Source organism: Corylus avellana, chromosome 9 (assembly GCF_965113065.1).
Source record: "Corylus avellana chromosome 9, dhCorAvel1.hap1.2, whole genome shotgun sequence".
NCBI classification, from domain to species: domain Eukaryota; kingdom Viridiplantae; phylum Streptophyta; class Magnoliopsida; order Fagales; family Betulaceae; genus Corylus; species Corylus avellana.
In genome coordinates, this window is record NC_142498.1 from 12,147,569 (window position 1) to 12,161,915 (window position 14,347).

Here is a 14,347-nt window from a genome sequence, read left to right on the forward strand (position 1 = left end):
TAACAAAAATAGAAAAAGAAATTATTAAAAACCGGCTCAATCTCACACGGATCCCGATCCCTGGCAATACTGCCAAAATTGCCCATCAAGTTTTCTTCAAATCCTAGCCATCCAATGCTATCCAACAGCCACCAGCCCGACACGTGTCCCACTAAAGATAAATAATAAAATATTATTTATTTTTTAAAAAGAAAATGTAAAGTAAAAAATAAAAATATTAAAATTAAAAAAAAAATAAAACACTGGGGTGGCTGGCCATCCATTGCCACCCAAGCTGAGCCCTGGGGGTGGCTGGAACCACCCCCAGGGGCCGGTTGGGGGTGGCCAAAGCCACCCCCAACTGGCCCCCTGGGGTGGCCGAAGCCAACCCCATGGCCGTAAGGGGTGGTTAATTTTTGGGTTTAGGCCATGGGGGTGGCCGAACCACCCCCTAATGCTAGGGGGTGGCTTCGGCCACCCCCAACCGGCCCCTGGGGGTGGCTTTGGCCACCCCAACCAGGCCTTTGGGGGTGGCTTTCGACACCCCCAGGGCTCAGTTGGGGTGGCCGGCCACCTCATTGCCCAGTGTTTTATTTTTTTTAATTTGAATATTTGAATATTTTTATTTTATATTTGCTTTTTAAAAAATAAATAATATTTTATTATTTATCTTGAGTGGGACACATGTCAAGCTAATGGCAGTTGGATAGCATTGGATGGCTAGGATTTGAAGAAAACTTGATGGGCAATTTTGGCAGTATTGCCGGGGATCCCGATCCATCTCACACACTCTCTAAATGGAAATAATAAAAGGAAAAATCGTGTGTTAATAAGGAGAGAAATCATAAGGCATTAAGACATTTAATTCATACAAAAATAGTACAGGAAATTATTAAAAATCGGTTCAATCTCACGCACTCTTTGAATGGTTCAAGTATTAAAATTATGAGTAAAAAAGCCGGGTTATTATTTAAAAAGTTGGGTAAAGTCCACTTAACCCCCTCAAACTACCACCCTAATGATGATCTACCCCTCAAATTATCAATTATGACAATTTACCTCCACAAACTATCAAAACAATAACAATGTGCTCCCAATTTTAACAAAATGATGAAATTACCTGTATAGAAATTTCAATAAGACAAAAATACCCTTAAAATGATTAAATTGTAATTTTAATAGCCACATCATTCTTGGAGGGATTCAAGAGGGACACAAGAGAGAGTTCTGAAATTACTGAAGTTGAACATAACAAAGAACAATACATTGAATAAAATCAAGTTCAAAACAAATAAAGTTTTTAAAAAGCTAGAATGTCATCTAGAGGGTAATGCTAGAAAGAATTACGAATGCCATTTCCCTTTTTTTTTTGTTTTTGTTTTTGTCGAAGTAACAAAAATCATACTGCTTAGGTTGCGAGCCATTGCCATTGGGAACACTTCATGCGCACAACGCAACTGTGTAGTTAAAATAGATTACTGCTCCACTTGTTATTATTTTTTTTTCTTTTTTATTGTTCGTTTTCTCTTCTCAAAATAAAAACACTAACAAGCAATTCAAATACAAAACACTTCTAAAAATACAAAAACAACATTCACATAATAACCAATATTTTGCTCACTAGTTTTCATTTACATTTTAGAAAACTAAATAAGCCCTAAAGCAATATGATGCATGGACCTTCTACTAGAATTAATCTTCTACCAGGAGACTTAAGGTGGCCCACATGTCACATATATTATATGTATATAGTATATTATATATATATATATAGTTTTTATTAAACAAAAAAACTTTGGGTAATTAAAGTACAGTTAACTACTAAAGGTGAAAATGTGTTTTATTTTCACCAAGTGTTGTCTCCCTTGATGGAAGGAAGCAACGTAAGATAAATGGATAGGGGTCTTGGCCTATATAAAAGACAAGCATGTGATATTCATTGATCAAATCTTTAACGTGAAAAACATATAGGCCAAAAATCTTTATCTATCACTCTCCAACAAAGTGAGGGTTCTAGGATTGTGAATTGAGGGTTCTAGGATTGTGAATTCAGCAAACGTTCAACAAGTATTCAATTCAAGTGCTTAAACAACAATGGCTAGAGGTTAGTATTTTTTTATTTTTTATTTTTTATTTTATTTTTTATGTTTATATAATTTTCTCCCAAATTCTTACATTAGCGGTATCAGAGCCTACTTCTGTGCCATGTTGTTTAGTATCAATCTATTGAATTTTAGTAGAATGATTGAATGTTTGTATTAGGACTACGGTTGTTGTGAGATTTTTGTTTTGTGTTTCAAGTTTCATAATGGGTATGGTTTCATGGTTTGGCCGGATCATTAAAATTTAATGTTTATGATGCTTTTGTGGTTTTAGAAGATTAATCTTGTTGTTTTTTATTGTGCAAAATACTCCATTTTTACAATTTTGGAATCATTAAAAAAAAAAAAGAAGATTAAGATTTTTGGCCATGCCATTTTTCTTTAAAATGATGATTTCTTTTCATTGTTTTTGAATTCCCATATGTTTCAAACCCATAAATTAGTAGTCTTGATGATTCTGAACCAAAACCATGTTATAAAATCGGGTTTTAGTGCGAAAATTTGATAAAAAATGAGAAAACCCGTTTTTAGACCTGTTTAGGGCGAGACCCGACCCAGATCCGTTTTTCAGACCCGGATGAAGTTCCCTACCCGAATGCAGGCCCACTCATGTGTTGGGCGCGTCCAGCACATGCGCCATTACAAAAAAAAAAAAAAAAAAACCTGCTTTAATGGAGGAGTTGCTTGTGGGATTCAAACCCCACAACCCGAGATTCTGCAAGCCAGCTTTACCATCAAGGCAATGTGTCGTTTTGGTTTGATATACATTTAGTTATTTATATATACAGTGTTATGCCATTATGAAATTACAGATTTAATGATGGAAAATGCCTTTTATTGTGCATTTAGAATAGCCATAGCATCTTAAAACACAATTATGTAAAATTTTATAATGGCATTTCATATTGCAATTAAGTTGTCATAGTGATTACTTGGCCCTACAAGGAAGTGATCATTTTATATGACTTAATTAGAATAAGATAGTAAAAAAAGATATTAGAAAAATTGGATACCTAATACCCACAGGTGCAAGATCTATTTTTCTTAAGCATTTATAGAATTTACTAGTCTTATTATGAAGATATACAAACAAATCTTATGCATAATGCGATCTTTACCCACAGAGAGATTTTGATTTGTTTATGAATTTGACATTGGTTGATTCATACTATAATTTGTGTTTATTTCAAAGTGTTAATGCCTATTCTTGGTTATTGCAGCTATTGTTTCTTCTGTTTTAAATAATGAATCTTCTCATATTCCATTCTTAAACGGAGATAATTTTTCGGACTGGAAAGACAAAATTCTCTTGACATTAGGGTGCACAGACCTAGACTTTGCATTGCGTGTGGAGGAACCACTCGTGCCCACTGAAACAAGTTCGTTAGTAGAAAAAACTACATATGAAAAGTGGAAGCGGTCAAACCGATTAAGTCTAATGCTCATTAAGTCACATATTAGTAAGAGCATTAGAGGTTCAATTCCTCCATGTGATAAGGTAAAGGACTACTTAAAGGCCATTGAAGAACAATTTGTCAGTTCTGATAAGGCATTAGCTAGCACTCTAATGAACAAGTTGTCAATTATGAAACATGACAAATTTAGGAGTGTGCGTGAGCACATAACTGAGATGAGGGACATTGCTGCACAACTTAAGTCCTTAGAAATTGAGATTTCAGAGTCATTCCTTGTCCATTTCATACTCAATTCTCTCCCTGCTGAATATGGACCATTTAAGATTTCTTACAACACACATAAGGAAAAGTGGTCCATTAATGAACTTTTAACAATGCGTGTACAAGAAGATGAGAGGTTGACACATGAAAATTGGAGAGTGCACATTTTATGACTCATAAAAAGGGCAAAGGTGCTGAAATTAAATGGAAGAAGGATGAACAAGCATCATTCAAGCCTTATGGAAATAAAGATACATGTTTCTTCTGTAATAAAAAGGGGCACAAAAAGAAGGATTGCCTAAAGTACAAAAAATGGCTCGAGAAAAAAGGTAATCTCGATTCTCTTGTGTGTTATGAATCTAACTTCATAGATACTCATCATAATACATGATGGATTGATTCGGGTACTACAATTCACGTTGTCAATATCATGCAGGGATTTCTCAGCCTAAGGAAACCGATGGGAAGTGGACAAGGCATCTATTCAAGAAATGGGATGCATTCGCATATCAAGGCTGTAGGAACCTTTAGACTTGTTTTAGAAAATGGATATTTTAGACCTTGTAAACACCTTTTATGTTCCTTCATTTTCAAAAAATTTAATTTCTATATCTAAACTAGTACCTTTGGGGTTTGAATCTAATTTTATTGGGTCAAATGTCTATTTGTTTAAAAACTCTACAGATGTTGGCTCAGGAATCTTAGTCAATGATTTATATAAATTAAATTTAGATCCCATTTATGAACAAAGTCTCTTAAAATGCAACATTATTGATGAGTCATCCTCTATGTTATGGCATAAGAGATTGGGACATATCTCTGTAGAGAGAATCAAAAGACTAATAAATGATGGAGTCCTTTAGGCTCTAGATTTTTCAGATTTTGGTACTTGTGTGGATTACATAAAAGGAAAGCAAACCAACAAGACCAGTAAAGGTACTAAGAGGAGTGAAGAAATACTTGAATTATACACATTGACATCTGTGGACCATTTAGTACCCCATGTTTGAATGGTCAGAGATACTTTATCTCATTTATTGAAGACTATTCACGATTTATGTATCTTTACCTCTTTAATAAGTCTGAAGCACTAGATGCTTTCAAAACATATAAAAGGGAAGTAGAGAGGCAATTAGAAAAGAAAATTAAGATCGTAAGATTTGATAGGGGTGGAGAATATTATGGTAGATACACAGAGTCAAGGCAAAGACCGGGTCCATTTGCCAACTTTCTCAAAGAAGAAGAGATTATTGCTCAATTTACAATGCTGGGTTCACCTTACCAAAATGGTGTTGCTGAAAGGCGAAACCGTACCCTTATGGATATGGTAAGAAGTATGCTTAGCAATAGTGATCTTCCTTTACTTTTGTGGAGTGAGACCTTAAAAACTTCTGTATATATCTTAAACAGAGTTCCATCTAAGGTTGTTCCCAAAACACCATTTGAGTTATGGAAAGGATGGAAACCTAGTTTAAGACATTTTCATATATGGGGTTGTCTAGTTGAGGTTAGGGTTTACTATCTACAATTAAAGAAATTGGATCCGAGAACAGTCAGTGGATATTTCATTGGCTATGCAGAAAACTTTAAGGGTTATAGATTTTATTGTCCCTCACATACACCTAGAATTGTTGAAGCTAGAAATGCAAAATTTATTGAGGCTCTTGACATTAGTGGGAGTAATGTTCCTCAAAAGATAGAGTGGGAGGAAACACAGAATTTAGATACAACATCCGTGAATCAAAATAAGTTGACTGTTTTTCAAGAAAATCAACAAGATATCCTTCAAGAACTACCACCACCTCAAGAGGAACATATCAATGTGGAGTCTGTAAGTCAATATCTACATAATGTGGATGACACTGTAGAATTAAGAAGATCCTCAAGAGTAAGGAGGCCAAGCATTTCTGGTGATTATTATGTATACCTATTAGAATCTGACTTTGGTGTCGGACCTATGGATGACCCAATTTCATTTTCACATGCCATGAGTGATGAAAACTCAAAATTTTGGTATAATGCCATGATAGAAGAAATAGAATCTATGGCTAAAAATCAAGTTTTGGAAATTGTCGAGTTACCTAAAAAAGTTAAAGCCATTGGTTGTAAATGGGTTTATAAAACCAAGGAAGAATAAAATGGTAAAATTGATCGATATAAGGCTAGACTTGTAGCTAAGGGATTCACACAAAGAAGATATTGATTACCATGATACTTTCTCTCCAGTTTCTAAAAAGGATTCCTTTAGAATAATCATGGCATTAGTAGCTCATTTTGATTTAGAGCTACATTAGATGGATGTGAAAACGGCTTTCCTTAATGGGAGTCTTGAAGAAGAGGTGTACATGAAACAACCTGAAGGGTTTTGTTTTGATAAAGGTGATCAATTAGTCTGTAGGTTAAAGAAATCTATATATGGACTAAAACAAGCATCTCGTCAATGGTATTTAAAATTTCACAATGTTATTACTTCATGTGGATTTGCGGAGAACATTGTGGATAATTGCATATAACAAAAATTTAGTGGGAGTAAATTTGTTTTCTTAGTCCTATATGTTGATGATATCTTACTTGCAACTAATGATTTGGGTCTACTGCATGACACTAAACAATTTCTTTCCCAGAACTTTTAAATGAAGGATTTAGGTGAAGCTTCTTATGTCTTAGGCATTGAGATTCATAGAGACAGGTCTCAAAAGATGTTAGGTCTGTCTCATAAAGCCTATATTGAAAGAGTTTTGGAACAATTCAGAATGCATGAAAGTACACCCAGTGGCGGAGCCAGATGTTTAAGAATGTAGGGGCCGTAAAAAAAAATTTCACATCCTAAATTTTTTTTTTTTTTTTTGCGTCCTAAAAATTTTGTTCACATTGAAAAATTGGTAATTCACATAGTATATGCATCACAAAAAAAAATCTATAAAAGTTCATAAATATGTGCTCAAATTGATATATTAGAAATATAACATGTCAGCACTATATCAAAAAGATAGAAATACAAAAAAGTGTCTAGAACTGCACTTTACGGTCTTTTAGAAGTACAAAATCATCAAGTATCGAATCTAAATTGAAACTCTCAGCAATTTCCCTTTCAATATAAATAACTAAACTATTTGCAAGAAAATCATCCTCCATTTTGTTGCGTAGTCGTGTTTTAACAATTTTCATTGCTGAAAATGCTCGTTCGGTAGTTGCTATAGATACTGGCAGAGTCAAAATAAGACGAATCAATCTATCAATAAGATAGTATGTCTTTGATTTTTTTGTCTTTGCCAATCCTTGGCATAATTCTGCAATAGAAGACAAATTTTGTAATGTTGGATCGATGCGGGCATCAAATTCAAAATACCTCAACAGATATCTCAAATTAATTTTCTCCAACTCAGAAAAATCAAGAGGATAATACTTCTCCGCAAGGATACATATATCGTCAATTTTGAAAGATTTATAAGCATCTTTTGGATCCAAAGCAGAGCTAAGTATCAAAAGTTCCATCACCTTTTCACTAAACCTACTATCAAGCTCTTGCAATTGAAAGTCGATGGCAGTATTGAATATGTCAAAATGATAATGATGCTCCACTGTAATGTGATCCTTTTGATTACGACCTCGACCTTCAATATAACGAGCACTCAAATCCGGAATGTCAATTTCAGATTTCTTGCAGAAACAGACAATGTTCTCAAGTAAATTATCCCAACCATCATCTCTCAACTTTTGGATAAGTTTTTTCGCAATAGAAATTGAATGAATAGCATTCAAAATGTCTAGAGATTTTTGCTGCAACACTTGACAAAGAACATCAGTAATGCCCATGAGTTCCTTCATTAAATGTAAAATAAATATAAACTCGAAGGATGTAAGCATTTTATAAGGAGCCTTAGCATCTCCTCGTTGAGAGTAAGTACCTCATTCTCTTTGAACATCTTCAAGCACTATACAAGTAGCATCAAACATCCTTATAATGCTACAAATAGAATTAAAATGAGAACCCCAACGAGAATCACCAGTTCGTTTCAAAGTGCCAATTTGGTTAGCCCATTTTCTAGTTTCAAGCTCACCAATAGCTTGCATATGTGCAATATGTGTTGCATGAACAACTTGTAGTAGATCATGACGTTTACATGAAGCACTGGCCACATTGATAATAAAATTCAAATTTGTGAAGAACACATGAACATAATCCACCTCTCTAGATGCAGCAACTAATGCTAATTGTAATCGATGAGCAAAACAATGAATATAGTATGCACAAGGACAATCATTAAGAAATAATGCTTGCAATCCTTTTCATTCACCACGCATGTTACTAGCACCATCATATCCTTGTCCACGAATATTTTGAATATCAAGGCAATAACGAGAGAGAACATCAGATATTCCATTCTTTAGAGTCAATGCCGATGTGTCTTTAACATGAACTATATCAAAGAAACGTTCTTGTATAAAACCATCTTTATCAACAAATCTCAAAACAATAGCCATTTGCTCTCTCTTAGACTCATCTCGTGCTTCATCAACAATAATGCAAAATTTAGAGTCTCCAATATCTTCACGAATTTTATTTCGCACTTTACTTGCAATGACATGCAAAATCTCCTTTTGAATTGTATGTGAAGTATACTTTGCAAATTGTGGAGCATTTTCCAAAACAACACTTGCAACTTTCTCATTATATGAAGCCAAAATTTGAATCATCTCAAGAAAATTACCTCGATTTTTTGAAGCAGGAGTCTCATCATGACCTCTCAAAGGACATCCTAGAAATGTAAGCCACCGAGCAACATCAATAGAAGTTTTCACACGAAGTCGATTATTTAGAATTTGTTCGGTACTTTGTGCATTCAATACTTTATCAATATGCTGTGCTTGATTTCTCAAATCCTCACAATATTTCACAACATTATTATGAGGTGAACAAGGATCCTCCCCAATATGAGTCAAGAAGGCACAATTTTTTCCATCATGAACTTTTTTCCAACTTCTAAACCCATTTATAGTAAATACATCCCATCCAGGACGTCCAAGTGCTTTCATAGAAAAAAGATAGCATGGTAGGCAATATGCAGCATCCGTAGAACGAGAATACTCAAGCCAAGTTGAAAATTGTGTGAACCAAGAAGCTTGAAAGCGACGAGGGTGCTTTTCTGGTCCAGAAAGTGGATATTGTTCCTTTCGAAGAATAGGTTGATATGGACCATGTTGCAAATAAGCCCGCCTTATTTCATCCCATTGATTGACTGGATAGTCCCAGATCGGAGGACGTAATCCAGGATCTCGTTCTATAAAAGAAGCATCAACTTCATCAACATTAAGTGTGGATAATTTAAAATGAGCCTCTTGTGTCTCCGCAATTAGAGATTCTCCGCAAGGATGTTCTTCATCTTCAACCCTTGAAGATTTAAGATGACACTCATCGGGATTTGAAGTTTCGGCATTAAGATCCAACGGCGTATTACTTTTCGAAATGTCGGCTTCTTTCATTTTAAAGAATGAATCAATAGTTTTAAACTTTGACATGATGCATGAACCTAAAATTTTCAAGTTAAATCACAACCCCGTAAGATAGACGATCAAATTTCCAATATACATTACCGATAATAGAACAAATGCAACTATTTATGATGGCTAGTACCACTAACATGTATTATTATTCTCTTAATTTGATCAAAGCCTAAAAAGGCTAAACAATAACACAACAACAATTTTCGCCCAGTTTCAAGTTTTCAGACTTTCAGTTATGCTACAATTTTTGCCGTATTGTTTAATTGTTATACATCAAATTGATGTCTATTTATAATGATTAATGGGTACCACTAACTTGTATTATTCATTTTTTTTTTCTCTTAAGTTAATCAAAGCCTAAAGAGCCAAAGAGGCTAAACAGCAATATAACACTTTCAAGAATCAAAATAAAAAAAATTAAGCAGATTCTTGGGATACCTACCTCAGTGTTTCCGGTAAAAATCCAATCTCCCAATGGACCCAATCCAATTTGTCAATCTGACCAGTGACCACCTATTTTCTGCCTTGAACATACATGACACCCATTAAGCCTTAAGGGGGAAAAAATCAATACACTAACATGTATCATTCTCTTAATTGCTAAACAATGTCATAACATAATAGTTGAACAACCTGAACATCATCAATATAACACTTTCAAAATAGAAACCAGATTCTTGGGATTATGGAATACCTTAGTGTCGCAGGCTCGCAGCTGTCGTTGGTAAAAATCCCAAGTCCCCAAATGGGCCAAATCCCAATCAGACTGATTGAATCAATAATCAGTTCTCGACTTTCATTGCTGCCCTAAAAAGACATAACAGTATGACACCCATTTAAATTATAAACAATTTTTGGGTACTCTTCTTTCATCAAGAGAAAACAAATCAAGATTTAATGCATAAAATTAACCCTAAATCAATTCTAATTTTTAAGGGAACAAAGGATGCAAAACCCACTTGATATCTGATCTTCAAACCTTTACTGTTATAAGTTACAAATGCAATTTATCATCACTGAAGAAGAGGCTGGAGAGCGACGGAGATTCAGCCTTTCAGAAAAGAGAAAGGGAGAGAACTAAGAACTCAGAGAACAGAAGCCGAGAGGCGAGTGCGTGAGTCTTGAGAAAGAGGGAAAATAATTTTTTTTTTTTTTAATAGCTTTTGGGGCTACTGCAGACCAGCAATAAATGTTTTTTTTTTTAATACTTGGAGGGGCCCCTTTGTAGCTGGTCGTGTGCTCGGTGCTCCAGACAAGTGTCCAAAGTTTTTTAAAAAACAAAATTCTTTGTGGAAATGTGGAATTGTGGGGGCCGTATGTTAGTATGTAGCTAGATGGATGAGTGGTCAGCAGCTAAACAGCCTCAACTTGTGCTTAAATTTTTTTTTTTTTTGTAATTTCCCTTGGGGGGGCCGTGGCCACCACTGGCCCATACGTGGGTCCGCCACTGTGTACACCCAATGCGGCACCCATATTGAAGGGTGATACATTCAATTTAAGTCAATGTTCGAAAAATGTTTTGGAAAAGAAAGAAATGGAAAGCATTCCTTATGCATTTGCTGTTAGTAGTTTAATGCATGCACAAGTTTGTTTAAGACCTAACATTGCATATGCAGTAGGAATGTTAGGAAGATATCAAAGTAATCCGGGAATGGAACACTGGAAGGCTGCTAAAAAGGTTATGAGATATTTACAAGGAACGAAAAATCATATGTTGACTTATAAGAATGTAGATTATCTAGAAGTGGTTGGATATTCAGACTCAGACTTTGAGAGTTGTAAAGACTTTAGAAAGTCCACTTCAGGATATGTCTTTATGTTGGTAGGAGGTGCTATATCATGGAAGAGCACCAAACAGACGATAATTGCATCCTCTACCATGGAGGCAGAGTTCATAGCATGCTTTGAAGGGACTTCACAGGCAAAATGGTTAAGAAATTTTATCACAGGGCTTCAAGTTGTGGATTCAATATCCAAGCCGTTACGAATTTACTGTGATAATTTGGCAGCAGTTTTCTTTTATAAGAATAACAAAAGTGGGAGTAGAACCAAACATATTGACATAAAGTATCTTGATGTCAGAGAGAGAATTAAGCAACAAGAAGTATCTATAGAGCATACAAGTACAACTTCTATGATTGCAGATCCCATGACGAAAGGGCTCTCAATAAAGACATTTTCGAAACATGTAGAGAGCATGGGATTAGTGAGCTTATTTTATGCTTGATTAAATTCTTGTTATTTAGAGTACTCGTTCATTGTCAAAACAATGTTTATTTTTGTGCACATAAAGTATTTGCTCCAATACAGTTATACCCATAATAACTTATTGGAAGTTATTTATAAAGAATTATACCATAAACATATTTTATTTTTGAAAGATTCATACATTGTAATACATGGAAGGAAATGTTGATATAATAACATAACCGCCATGATTCGTGTATTGTATCTCTCTTTAAAGCGAAACTAAAGCTTTAGTAGTTTTCAATTTGGCTATATACAGTTTTAGTTACCCAAACGATTTTAAAATGTGTCATGTGAGCCAAGTGGGAGAATATTAGAATTAATATTCCATCAGGAGACTTGAGGTGGCCCACATGTCACATATATTATATGTATATAGTATATTATATATAGTTTTTATTAAACAAAAAACTTTGGGTAATTAAAGTACAGTTAACTACTAAAGGTGAAAATATGTTTTATTTTCACCAAGTGTTGTCTCCCTTGATGGAAGGAAGCAACGTAAGATAAATGGATAGGAGTCTTGGCCTATATAAAAGACAAGCCTGTGATATTCATTGATCACATCTTTAACGTGAAAAACATATAGGCCAAAAATCCCTATCTATCACTCTCCAACAAAGTGAGGGTTCTAGGATTGCGAATTGAGGGTTCTAGGATTGTGAATTTAGCAAATATTCAACAAGTATTCAATTCAAGTGCTTAAACAATAATGGCCTGAGGTTAGTTTTTTTTGTTTTTTTGTTTTTTTGTTTTTTTTTTTTATGTTTATGTTTATATAATTTTCTCCCAAATTCTTACACCCTCATCCAGTTATATATATATATATATTTCTGGTGGGTAGCGTTTGAAGTAAATCGTAACTCTCATAATGACATGAAAAGTTGTCTTTTTTAGAGTTGTATATATGCGCAGATACGATTTTTAATAATATTCGTATCTATATAATGTAGTTATCTTTTTTAGGTATCGATATTCATATTATGTAATTACTAATCGCATCAAGTGCGGTTATTGTGGTTAATTATTATCCACCATCTGCATATTAGGTTACGGGTATTTTAGGCATATTTTAGTCTTTCAAGCCTTTTTTAGGTCTCTAAACAGTACGTAGCCTTTATGATGCTCGACACCATCTTAGGTGTTGCTCCCAAATTGAAGCAATCCTCATCTTCCAATACTGCTCGAAAGTAACTGTTGCTGGAGAGTAAAATTATTTATTTATTTTTAATAGTGCAATATACATTCGCAATCATATAACTCAATCATGTGCACAATTTATTTTAGTAAGACAATACTCATTGTGCATTATCTCTCTCCTTTTCCCTATTTTAATCTCATTGTAGATCTCTAGGCTAGCCTTGATCCACTGGCCTCTAGGGTGTGAGAGGTCGCATGTTGGGAGTTGCATGTAGAAGCAATGACACTGAAGTTTGATGCATAATCCCACTTCGGCACCCTCCAATTTGCAAAGAGCCTCACACCTGATTATTTCCAACCCGTTATTTTTCCTCTTCTGACAACTTCCCTTGAATCGTTTGCTTACTTCATAATATGGATATTTCCCCTTTATTCGACGAGATTCACCTTGAGTACCTTTTACAAGATGAGAAAGTTTTAAAGCCAATTTGACAAAGAAAGAAAGATCGTTATTTGCTCAATATTCTTGTGGCTATTGACGTGACATTGTAAATTATAAAATCATGTTAAGTCTATATATATAATTTCCAAAACATCGATACACATAACGTTATTTTTTTATATAACAGTTTTCAGAGAAAATTTTCTTAACATTACTACCATTGGAGTGAAATTCACCTAGAAATTACTAAAGGTTTAGAGCTGCAAAATATTCGACGTTGATGGTGAAATATCAATGAGTGAAAATTTAAAAATGATAAGGGTTGAAATAATAATCATAAGATTTTTAAATCACACGTGCTACCCAATACGAGAAATATTTATTTAAAAGAAGAGGTGAATTATGAAGACATGATTCGAACTTAAGACTTTTCTTTGATACCATATTAAATTAACAATTGCCTCAAAAGTTTAAGTTGATAGAAAAATTTAATTTAATCATTTAACTTGTATTCTAACCATGGCCTAATACTTCAAATATTTAATTGAAATTGGGTAATCTGTAGAGTCAAAGTTCGAACTTAGAATGACTGCTCTTATTATACCATGTTAAATTACTATTTATCCCAAACATTTAAACGTATAGAAAATTGTTGATTTAATCATTTAGTTAATGTTATAACAATAATTAAAAGAAGAAAAAAACTTTATATAACATGTCTAATAATGATACAAACTACTTTTGGCTCAACGGATTCGAAGTTAAAGGCTATATCGAATGCTAATTATAAGCATAACAAATTAAACTGAAACTACTTACCCCCATTCATAGGAAATACGGAGATGAAGAGGATAAAAAAGATAAAAATATATATTCTGATTCTAGTCATACTTCTTCTCCCTTATGCCAAATGCAATGGGGAAAAGCAATATTTATCGCAAAAGTCCCTTTGTTTCAAGCTTGGATTTTCCAAATACTGCACCAAGTAGTGATGGGCCATCAACCATTGTATATTTCAAAGGGTTATTAGATTTGAACCAATAAACATCTTATTAACCTTTTATGCTACTAAATTGACAATTAAAGATTTTAAAATGTCTCTTCCTTTTTTCTTTTGAATTGTCAACTTAATAACAAAAAACAATACAATGAATAAAGTCAAGTTCAAAACAAAATAAAGTTTTAAAAGTTGGAACGTCTAGAGAGTAATGCTAAAAAGAATTATGAATGTCATTTGCATTATTTTTTATCGAAGT

At 34.0% G+C, this 14,347-nt stretch overlaps 1 protein-coding gene and 1 pseudogene across 1 annotated transcript; one reads left to right on the forward strand and one right to left on the reverse strand.

Annotated features, from left to right (window-relative positions):
• Nucleotides 1-2,073: 2,073 nt before the first annotated feature.
• On the forward strand, nucleotides 2,074-3,930 carry LOC132190913 (uncharacterized). The gene is made up of 2 exons (XM_059605938.1): nucleotides 2,074-2,083; nucleotides 3,302-3,930. The coding sequence occupies exons 1-2, from the start codon at nucleotides 2,074-2,076 to the stop codon at nucleotides 3,928-3,930; spliced, it is 639 nt and encodes a 212-aa protein (XP_059461921.1).
• Nucleotides 3,931-6,766: 2,836 nt separating this feature from the next.
• LOC132190914 (uncharacterized) lies at nucleotides 6,767-9,241 on the reverse strand (annotated as a pseudogene).
• Between the last annotated feature and the right edge of the window lie 5,106 nt (nucleotides 9,242-14,347).